The 11,248-nt window shown below is 38.4% G+C and overlaps 1 protein-coding gene across 1 annotated transcript; it reads right to left on the bottom strand.

Annotated features, from left to right (window-relative positions):
• Positions 1 to 4,276: 4,276 nt before the first annotated feature.
• Positions 4,277 to 11,242, bottom strand: HCCS (holocytochrome c synthase). Its single transcript, XM_085303611.1, has 6 exons — positions 10,882 to 11,242; positions 9,993 to 10,141; positions 9,224 to 9,372; positions 7,943 to 8,062; positions 6,798 to 6,884; positions 4,277 to 6,537 (listed from the first exon to the last, which is right to left on the bottom strand). Exons 1-6 carry the CDS (start codon positions 10,994 to 10,996, stop codon positions 6,339 to 6,341), a joined length of 819 nt encoding a protein of 272 aa, XP_085159737.1. The 5' UTR covers positions 10,997 to 11,242; the 3' UTR covers positions 4,277 to 6,338.
• Between the last annotated feature and the right edge of the window lie 6 nt (positions 11,243 to 11,248).

Here is an 11,248-nt window from a genome sequence, read left to right as displayed (position 1 = left end):
GGGAGCGGCCGGGGCGTTAGGCCGAGGCAGACAAAATGGCGCCCCCGAGGCGGGGCGGCCCCGGGCGGCGCGGCCGGCGCGGGCCGGGGCGGCAGCCGGCGGCAGCCCGGGCTCCTGCTCAGCGAGCAGCTTCGTGTGCGCCACTCCCCTGTCTTCGCTTGAGGATAAACCTTTCACTGGGCATCCGACTGGGGACTTCCACAGCCAGTGGCACAGCGAGCCCCCAGATTTAACCAGCCCAGAGACATACTGCTCAATATTTTCCATGTTTAAGACTCCCCCAACTGTAGTTGAAAAATAAATTAAAAAAAAAAAAAAAAAAAAGACCGGTGGGCCTACATCTTTGAAGTTTATTTATCATAAATCACTTTTTAAAAGGCAGAGGATGGGTGTTTTATTTTTTCAAGAGAATATATAATGCTATCTTTAATCCATTCAATTCTGATGAAATTATGGGAACTGTCAGTGCAGAGCTGGGAAAGAGAATGTGTAATGTGAACAGAAATAAGCCTGGAGGTGTCAGAAGTACGGCTAGGTAGTAGCTCCTGCAGCTGCCAGAAGGCATCTTTGGAAATCAGCCTTAAAAGTGCCTCATTCTATTATTAAGAACTTTCTTGCCCCTGGTCTTTCCCMCTTCTCCTCATCCACTTTGCATATTCCATTTTCCATGTTTAAATAAAAAAAGTCGATGTAAATGTCTTTTAAATTGACACTATCACAAGACATTGAGGTCCCTATGAATAAGTTACTGCACTCTGACATTTGGAAGTCATCAAATGAGACAGTATAATGTCAGCTTGATATTTTTCACACTATGAAAATATCAGCTTCGTGTCAAAGATYTAAATTCCATCTTAACGTAATAAAWTTTTTTGTATTCACAGACTAGTGAAAATGCTAAATATTTAAATTTGAAATGAACTTCTACAGTTACAACCTGGCCTTCATATTCCATTATTATTAAATTGGAAGTCAAGATCTGTTTTCTCTCTTTTTCAGTTCTTCAATAGTTCTTCTATTTGATAGAATAACATTAACCATATTCATCTCTCTAAATGGATGCTTTCCCATCAACACATGGCAAATAAAGTTCAAAAAATACCTTGCTCTTGAAAGTCAGTCTATATTAAAACAGCCCTGGCATCCTATTATAAATCAATACAGCGATGATACCAGTATTTTCTACCTTACCTGACAAAGAAAACAGAATGTAACCTTTCATACCTACGTAAGATTAGTCTTCTGAAARTTATTTCCAAAAGTACTAGTATCCTTTGCTTCCTGCTCACTGTAATTATGACCCCAATCAGTTGGGAGTTACATCAACAGTTACTAGCGGTAATATATAGTAAAAATATATATTACATAAAAGTGCGTGTTTAGACCCATTTTCACCTAACCTGAGTGGTGATTACCAGAGGAGGAGCAGAYGGACATTTCAGAAAGGTGTCCAGTCGGGATGCCGCCCGACGTGCGTCTCCCTGCCGGCCAGCCTGCTGCCCGGCTGCTGCGGCTCTCCTAGGAGCCCCTGTCTGGGAGGCAGCGCGAGGCCACTCGGAACAGCCCAGGAATCGCTTCAGTTCCTCTTTGAGGGGTCAAGGAACAGAGTAACGAGGAGCCGGTAACTACAGTGCAGGGTGAGGGCTAAGCTGCTGCTGCTGCGGCTGGGAAGGGGGGAGCCAAGGAGCAACTTCTCTGCGAAGAATCCGTTTGATCAGGCCCAGTTTTCCTGCCCACTCCTTATAGCACTGCAGAGTTTCACCTGGAATAGAGGCTGCTGCTTCAGAGGTACAGATGCTCTGGGAAAGTGATGCACCTCCGGGTACAAACTAAAAACTGAAAACTAGCAATGTTGTGTTTTCTTAAACATGTAACTGAAGATACAAGCAGGTAGAGAGAGCTCTGATACTGAAGACATAAGCATAGCTAGCACTCTACGTAGTATATTCAATCCTCCAAATATTAAGACCAGCTTCCATGTCAAATATATCTACTTGTAGAACCTTGCCACGTGGAGTCTCCTCCAGGCGTATGGAAAGGGAGACAAAGGACTCAGGTGCCTATTAATTCAGTAAGCATTTGAGGGCAGTATAATTAAAGGAATAGCATGTTTGCAAGAAGCATTCCTTCCAATCACATTAGTGAAAGTCCAGAATTCAGGTAGGGCTTCTTAATACGCTAGTCCTTTCATTTTCAGCTGCTGTCTGAACTACAGTAATGTTAGTACCTATCTTTCCATCTCTTGAAGTTTGGCACATCAGCTGTGAGTCTGTAACTTTGCTTCAGTTTCTCCATTTCAGCTTATGTTCTAGCAGCAGGATGGCAGACTGGGACCTCTGTGCCACAAATAAGGCTGCATTGCTCCGTTTTCATACTCCCTTGTGCCTCACATTCTGGGACATGGAGCATTTCTAGGATTTTGTAGGGTTTCTTCCAATCCATCATCTACCGATTCTCAGAACCACCTGCAAGAAGCAGCTACTCATAAAATTCCTTTTCTGAAAACTATTGAGGGCCTCCACCAAAAGAGGAACTGTTGTATGTCTATAAAATCAAAAGATTATTCCTCTGTTTTGACAGAAGAATAAATAAAAATGGAAAGCATAAACTGAGATTATTTATGATCATTTTAAGTGCACTAAAAGATCCTCTGCCACTCTCCTTTTGAGGCTAAAACAATACTCATCATGGTATTGTAGACTTTGAACCATTTTTACAGAGCACAGGAAAGTCCTGATGCATGATGTAAATGTTAAATAGCATGTTGTCTGATTTCACATTAAACTAATACAACTCTTTCACTTCATAATTCACAAATGGTAACATTTTTGCAATAAAAATAACAACAATCAACAGTGAACACAATATTTTCTTATCAGCAACAGTCTCACTCTTCTACAGCAAAGTAGAGCAGAAATTCTTGGGCTTAGCTGAAAAATTCTTGTAGAGATTGATGCTAGAACTGCTGGCATATATATTGAAAGGGAAGAACAAAGTTGCTCAAAAAAAAAAAAAAAAAAAAAAAGTTACAAAAGAGACACCTTCCCGCACTGTAAACTGCCAGCTAATGCTGTGCCAGGGCAAAATGACATAGGATGACACAACATCCCAAGAACTGCAGGCATCCCAGAAGGACAAGCTGCGAATTACATCCCAGTTACGGGGACTTAACACGCTAGATCTAACAGGAAATAAGTGGCGAGAGCAGAGAGCCAGGCCAAGTGGGAGGGCATCCCAGGCATGGATCCCTGCAGGATGTGTTCAGTGTCTCCTAGATAGGCAGCACGGCGGTTAGCGTGTACCCTAACTGCAGGGCAGTCACTAGCTGCCGAAGGGATGCAATGGCAAAAGGCCAAAGCAGTATCCCAGTGCAGACTGGCCTCATTCTCTGGGTAACACAGCTTGGTATTGCTCTAGACTACAGGTGTATGACCTAAGACCTGACTGCAGCTGGAGCATTATGCCGGAGTCCTTTCCTCTCTGCTATGTAACAGTCACCTACACAGTTGTTTCTGKGCACCACAATATCCTTTAAGTATTTGTCTCCACCTGCAGACCAGAACAGCTCTGTTTTAACCACAAGAAACAAACACAATACGTCAAGCAGGGCACCATAAAGCAGAACACCAGTGAACTTTAGATATCTAGATACAAACCTGACTTAAAAAGCAGCCCTGTTTTTATGACTGGGACTATACTTTTCCATTTGCATGTGCACAAAATTAACCCAGTTTGCACTTTTGTTTCAGAAAGACTGGGACCAGGAACTTGATATTGTTTCAAAATTCCCTCAAAGAGCCTGATCGCTTTTTGAGGTTCGTGAACTTTACATACCTTATAGTTTGGTCATTAAAACATCATCCTGAAGGGAGAGAAATAAGAGTTTAAATCACTGTTTTCAGAGTTTTACATTAGAATTCTAATTACAAGAAAACTTGCTTTTATCTTTCCTTAAATACTACTACTTCTAGAATTAAATTATTAATCCAAAGATTATCTTAATTTGTTTTCCTTGCATTCCTCTCTCCAAAAGTTAGGCTAGACTCAGGATGAAGATACTTATTGTCATATGCTTTTATTCTGAGATCTGCTGTATCCACAGGTATAAAAAGTATCTGGCCACCACTACAGTCATCCCTGTTCTCAGATTCTGTCTTCATACGTTTAGGTGAGTAATACATACTAAAAGATGAGATAAATTGTAACACACTACAAAAATATTCTCATGTGACACATTTAAGAGCTCATAATAAAGCTAGAAATACAATCACCCAAGTTAAGAAAAGTATATTTATTTGATTCTCCTTTTTTTGAATGATGAAGTATCACATTTCATTAACAGTGGCACTGAGAAGAGCAGTTTTGAACTTACATAAGATGGAACATAACAGAGGGCAATAAATTCATGAAGTGGCACATGACATCTTTTATCAGATTTAGCAGTAACCACAATTTCCATAATGCACTAAACTTCAAGCTGCTTCTGAAATAAGTTAAGAAAACTATTATTTTGAAACATCTGAGGCACTCCTTTCTTAGGTGTACCTTTTCCATATTTAGCTGTGAGAAACACAGAACCACAATTCTGTGTATATCAAGTTACTTAAATACACACATAAAACGGGGAGGGAAAAAAATATAATAAAAAAAAAAGCAGTGTCCCCCTCTCAGTCTTGACCATTAGGTCAAGAGGAGTAGCTCAGTAGAACAGTCCTCTCAGAAGCTACGGAGCGGGGTAGCTCTTTCATAATCAAGTATAATTCTTAATATAAGCTCACACACTTCTCATATATCAACTACACATTAATAACTTAGATGGAGATTTTTATTTGCTCTAAATTATTTTTAAYTTAGAAATATATGAAGCATTCTGAAAAATGGCAAAAAGGGAYGGGGAAAGTGGAGAGGCATAATTGTGCACTCTTTTCTGAGGATTCTGGACTTTTGGGTAAGATTTATTCCTACCTGGGCCAGGACAGTTGCCTCTGAAGTGGGAACCATTTATCTCTATTAGTACCTTAAAAAATGGAAGCTTCCCTGGATCATTTTTTACTAAACAAGATGAGTTACTTGACTGCAACATTGTTCTCCCCCTCCCACCTCAAACAGCTTCTAATGTCATTTAAATATAACCACTTGCATAAAATTAATGTGTAGCTGGTTTACAGTTAAGGTTTTGAAGTTTGATGAAAAAATTCCCACTTGACAGGCTACAATGTAATATTCAGCTATTCCTTCCAGTCCAAAGTGTTTTGCATAGGGGACTCAACTCTCAAGAGTAATGTATGCTGAAAGGGAGGAATAATTTAAATTTAGGGCTATGTAGCATCAGAAATTTACYCAAGACATGCAAATTTAAAGCTATCACAGTAGAACATTAAAAAAAAAGTTAGTTTCCCCTATTAAGCACAATACTGCTCAAATCTTTAAGTCACACAGTAAAAGCATGTGTTATTCTTAGAAACTGCTCAAATCAATCTTATTTCTAGGTACTTCAGATACCCCTTCAGCCAAGTATGCATTCAGACCAGAATTAAACCTTATATAAAGAAACTTTCATGCAACACACAAGTTTTTTGCATGTTAGTTTCACTAACATACTGCAGGTGTTTTTCAGATGTAACAAGAAATTGCACAAGGGTGTACGTATACATAGTAATACATACTTCTATATAGTGATTATAGTAAGAAACACTATAGATGTGTATGTAACTTAGCTAAAGGGGTATCCGAAGTACCTAGGATACTGCATTTACTTAAAAAGAGTACATTTGACTGTTTTTTTTTCTGAGGAAGCCTGTATTTGAACAGGTAAAGTGCTGATGTAAAAACAAGTATGTAGATTTATAYAGTTAATAAAACATGCAGTTTTTAACAATCTAAAACTTTATCTTTTACTCATCATCCAAATACCCAAGCACTGTAACTATGTGAAAGCATTTATGAGATCTCCACTTTTTACTGTTTTATGAAATAATACCAAATACAATTCCAGTCAGGATCAGAAACTCCATGTATTTGGTGTAGCGCTGGAATCATTTCATGACAGAAGGCAAGCTACTGTCACAAAATAAATTTGTGACAAAATAAGAGATTTTACAGTTAAGAAAATTAAGATACATGTTTTTGCTACTGTAACTTTATTATTTAATTCAAAACACCATAAAGCATYGCTGTGTTCAACACAATTCCCCCTCCTCCCTTCTGACCCCCAAAGAACAGTGGTGATAATGCAAATAATCACAGTTGCAGTGAACTTTTGTTAAAGTTTCAGTGTCCATGAATCCTCAGTTCAAGAGAGAAATATTCTGCTTTTTGACTATACTCAACTGGGATAGTTATGACGTCCACCGCCACCAAGCTACCTTCATTCTGTCCCATACAGCCGAGAAAGAATCAAATGCAGGGCGAACATCCAAGATAGTGAACTGGTAGTTCTTATCAACTGCTCCACCGTCATAATAATCAATAACGTATCGGACTTCTTTTCCACATCGGTCAACAATCCAATCATGTCTGTCAAAAGGAAGCTCATATCTGAAAAGACACATAGCAGACATTGTAGTTAGTTTAATGGATATTACAAATCTGGGAGAGGAAGCGGAACTCATATTCTAAGAAGATGTATTTATCCAGATGCTGTCATAAGAATACCACCAGTACTTAGATCCTCTGATAATTATAACTTGCAATTCCATTTCTAAAACATCTTAAAATTACTTCTACACTACACTTTCAGATACATGCCTTCTTCCTCCTCCCCTCTCACTAAAAGTCCTTCTTTCCTGCCCACATACCCCATCCATGAACGTATTCTGGCTCTTGGTGAATAYTCCTTTGCTTTGCCTCCGAATCGCATCAGTGTTGGTCCACATGGACATTCCCTAAACACACAATTAAAAAAAGAGAAAATATTTTTTTAACTTCTAAGACAAAGTTTTGCTCTACTGTTTAAACCCTTGTAGTAATTTTGTTTTAATAATAGAGAAACTGATCAGGAGAAACAGCAATACTAAAATATATATATATATATACACACATATATATATAGGGGGGGCAGGTTTAGTTCAGTTGGTTAGAGCGTGGTGCTGCTAATGCCAAGGTTGCGGGTTCAATTCCCGTATGGGCCATGCTGAGGGTTGGACTAGATGATCTCCAGAGGTCCCTTCCAACCTGACCATTCTATGATTGTATGATTTTATATATATATATATGTGTGTGTGTGTGTGTGTGTGTATATATATATATATATATATATATATAAATTACAAGGGATCTAAACTAGCTGTTTTTAAAAGATTTTGGAGTACTAGTTTCTGACAACACTTACTACTAGTATGGTGCCTTTGATATGCTCTGCGCCATCAGTCTAATATCAGCAGAGCAGATCTCAGCAAATCTAACCCACCAGTTTAAGGGATTAAAGAACAGAAAACCATTATAGAACAGAAAACCCTAATCCAAGCTATTGTGTAACTAAGGTCWTGGAATTTCAGAACAATTTCTACATACATGCAGTGTATTAATTAATCTGTCTCTTCTAGGAACAGGCACTATGCTGACCTAAAAGAGTTTGTCCTATGCCAGTCACTTTTAATCTGTAAATTTACATCTTATATCCATTTCACAACATTAAGAATTTTAATTTAATCATTCATCATTCTCAGATAAATATAGTAAGAAGTCAATTTCTCCGATTCACATTATGTACACCACCAAAATGCTGATCAGTTTTGTCAACATAATAATTATTTAGTTCTAGTCAAGTTCTGGACAATCTTTCTTATTCCTCCACATTAATCAAAATGCACAATGCTACACCACTTTGTGGTGTACAGGCACCTGGATACTCCAGGAAAAATAAAAAGACATTCTACTTTCAAATAATAACAGAAGTAAGAGCTAAAACAGAAGATTTGYTTTTCATTTCATATTTACTTACATAATATGAAGAGCTTCCCACTTCAAAATTTCCTTCCAAGCTTGCTCATTATTCTGATTGTGAATCTTAATGATGTTGGTCATATCTTCACTTGTTATGTCATCATCTTTCCACCTCCATCTAAAAAATAAGAATATGAGAACAATTTACAAGTATTACTGCATAACCATTCCACCTTCCTCAATTAATCTGGTAAGTTTTTCAATTAAGAGATTTAAGGGCTTACACAAAGCTACAAAGCAAGACTGGTAACTTCTAGCTCTTCTGCTTAATTATCTTGAAAGTTACTTAATTTTCAGTGCACATATGCAATTATCAAAGTTATCATTGTACAGATCCACAAATTCTAGTTCGCTAAATTAACAGTTTCAACTAGCTCAGAAAGTATCACAAAGTGCAAACAATGCACTTGTGGCAAACAAGTCTATAGCATGGACACTCAACATAAAAACACTCAGAAAAAAATCCCACTTGCATTCTTAATACACAGAAGTCCCTGTATTTACTATATTTCACTTACACTTAGAAATGCCTTCCATCTCTCAGATCCTGCGCTATGGCTCTACATGTGCTTACTTCTCAACACGCACAAAGTTGAACATACATGCTTACATTTAAGTTTATAGGAGTTTACAGAATCAAAATGTAGGCGTTCAACATAGACTGTTTATGACATAATGTTTTAWCTATAATATTGACATGTAGTACAATGAATTACTATTGTTTCAATAGTAAATGCCATTAACGTAGATCTATTTAACCATGACAAGCAACTAAACATGAAAGAATGAAGGAGCAGCAGCACAGAAGAATTTTTTTAGGCTACAGGAGACATTTAATATTTGTTAGGTCTTGCCCATGCTAGATTTCTCTAAAGACAAAGAATGCCCATTTGCCAAATCATTTTAGTTTTCGCTCTTTTAGCCAGTGTAGATGTTCTTGCAATAATAGAACTTTTAGTACCATTTTCAGAGAATTAGCATAAAGCCAACTGCATTTCAAAGCTGGCAGCCATACTAACTTTGCCTAGACTATGTACTGACTTAAGAGCWTTTATTTAATACTTTTAAGATTTTTTTATTTAGTAGCAGTTATCTTTCAGATCAGCTTATTATTTTTAAATTGTTTTGAAAAACAGGGKTTTTTTTTAAGTGAAATTTAACCACTTACTTTGTAGAGTCCACAACTCTTAAACAATATCAATGAATAATAGCTATTGATATATTACTTCATAAATTTCAAGCTTACATACACGCCATCTGATAATTACAGTTTATTTACCCTTTTCTTAGCATAGCATTCCAAAACATTTGCTCTGAAGGATAGACCCATTTCTTGTCAGAATGKGCTCTAGGAATGGAAGATTCTTCTCTAACAGTTGACAGTGGAAATGGCTGATCTGGGGATGGAAGCTGATTAGGAGGTGGCATCTAGAAAATAAAGATAATCATCTCAATAGCAAAAAAAAAAACCTTACAGTAAGAAATTTTTTAATGTTGCAGTATTTGAGAAAAATCAAAATAATTAATCTGCTGAGASAAAGGTCAAGAATGCCAGCCTTCAGAGAAGTCCACTTATATTCTCTGTTGTATTCAAGCTCTTTGCACAAATTTGTCATCTGAAGACTGAAATATACCTTGTTGCTAAACCTCAGCTTTCAAATCAGCATTACACTTCTTTATAAACCAGAGGAAGCCCTGGAGAGACCTGTACAAGAACCTACCCATACAACCATTACACAGTATCTAGAAACAAGTAATATAAAAACCCATGCATACAACTAGCACATAGAAATAAACAGCAAAAGATATTTATGAACTAGCATCAAAGAAACAGAACTCTGACAAAGGCATTAAGTAAGACCTGATATTTTTTATACATGTATTTGCATACAAAAGCAAAAAAATCAGAGTTAAAATGGAACAATAACATTAATTGCCAGAGTTTCCACTTCAGACAGTATCACTAATAACAGTTACACTAATTACATTATGGCAGTATTTCAGGAGGAAACAAGTCTGAAAAGATATCTGAATGAAGTCAAAGTTACCATATTGCTAGGATCTATGTCATCTTCCACTTGAGATGCCCCAGACTTCACTGGACGTGCTACATATTCATATGCTCTTTCTTGATGTGCAGGAAKACTGTTTTCATTCTCAGCACTATGATCAGGAGTCTTCATGTGCATTGGACAACCTGTAATATAGAAAAAAAACAGTATATGTATCACTACAAAATGAAACCTACAATAYGTGACAAGAGTTGGGAAACAAGAGTTCATTGAATGCTAATACAAATACAAACAGGTACTCACTTGTCCTCATCTGGGCAACAAGCTTCCATGATCATTGTTTTTTCCATTTTAGAACCAGCACCATAGTAACATCTGAGCTTCTTACGCAGTCCTTTGAACACTCATTCCAGCACTGTGCTGGCCCACCCAGTTGTTTGCAGCTAAAATTTTCACAGCAGTATTAACCCGGCATGTGTTAATCCTACGAGCAAAAGAGCTGCTGATGTCCTCCCTCCCCAGCTGGCCATCTCATGCCACCCCTTTTCCTTTTTCCTAGTGACAGGCATCTGCTCCCAGTTACCACCTTCATAAGGGCCTCTGCACCTCGCTGACACTTTACAGGTCTACCATGTGATGGGAACTATCTGCAGGAYCCCTGCTAAACGTGACAAGCTGGAGGGATGCACAGGTTGCACCCTATAGCAAGTACCTGCTGTCTCTACAGACCAAAGACCAAACAGCCTGCGTGCTGCTCTGGTGAGCGGCAAACTCCTCTGTGAGGAGAGTCACTTGGAGGCTATTTTGGTGAAGGGCAAAATCTACGTATTTATTAGAACAACTATTTTTCTTCTCTCCTCAGTATTTTTTTAATCGGTTTTCCATGTTAAGAGTTGTTTTTTACTGAAGTTTCAAGAGTGATTACCATTCATGTTTTCCTGATGCATCGGACACCCTGAAGGTGGAGACGCCATTGAGTGTTGTTGAGATGCATTTGGCGACGGCACAGCAACAGCCGGGGAGGATGCGGACAGACCCATAGCTTCGGCTAACTCGGCCTTTTTAGATCAAGCTTCTAAAGAAAAAGCAAACATCTGTAACACAGAGCCACGCGGATCATTTATTAAGGCGAAGACAATTACGGGTACACTGCTCCATCGCAGGTTCTTAAAAAACGAGCTCCAGCAGCACGGGGCGGTTTAGGTAAGGAGCTCACAACCGAGTACAAGTCCGCAGCCCGAACCGCTACCGGGACGGGCAAGGGGCACCCGCGCCCGCCGGCTCCTCCCGGC

Source organism: Rhea americana, unplaced genomic scaffold, assembly GCF_003343005.1.
Source record: "Rhea americana isolate MKP2758 unplaced genomic scaffold, rheAme1 scaffold_2, whole genome shotgun sequence".
Classification (NCBI taxonomy): Eukaryota; Metazoa; Chordata; class Aves; order Rheiformes; family Rheidae; genus Rhea; species Rhea americana.
This window is presented reverse-complemented; position numbering and strand designations above follow the sequence as displayed.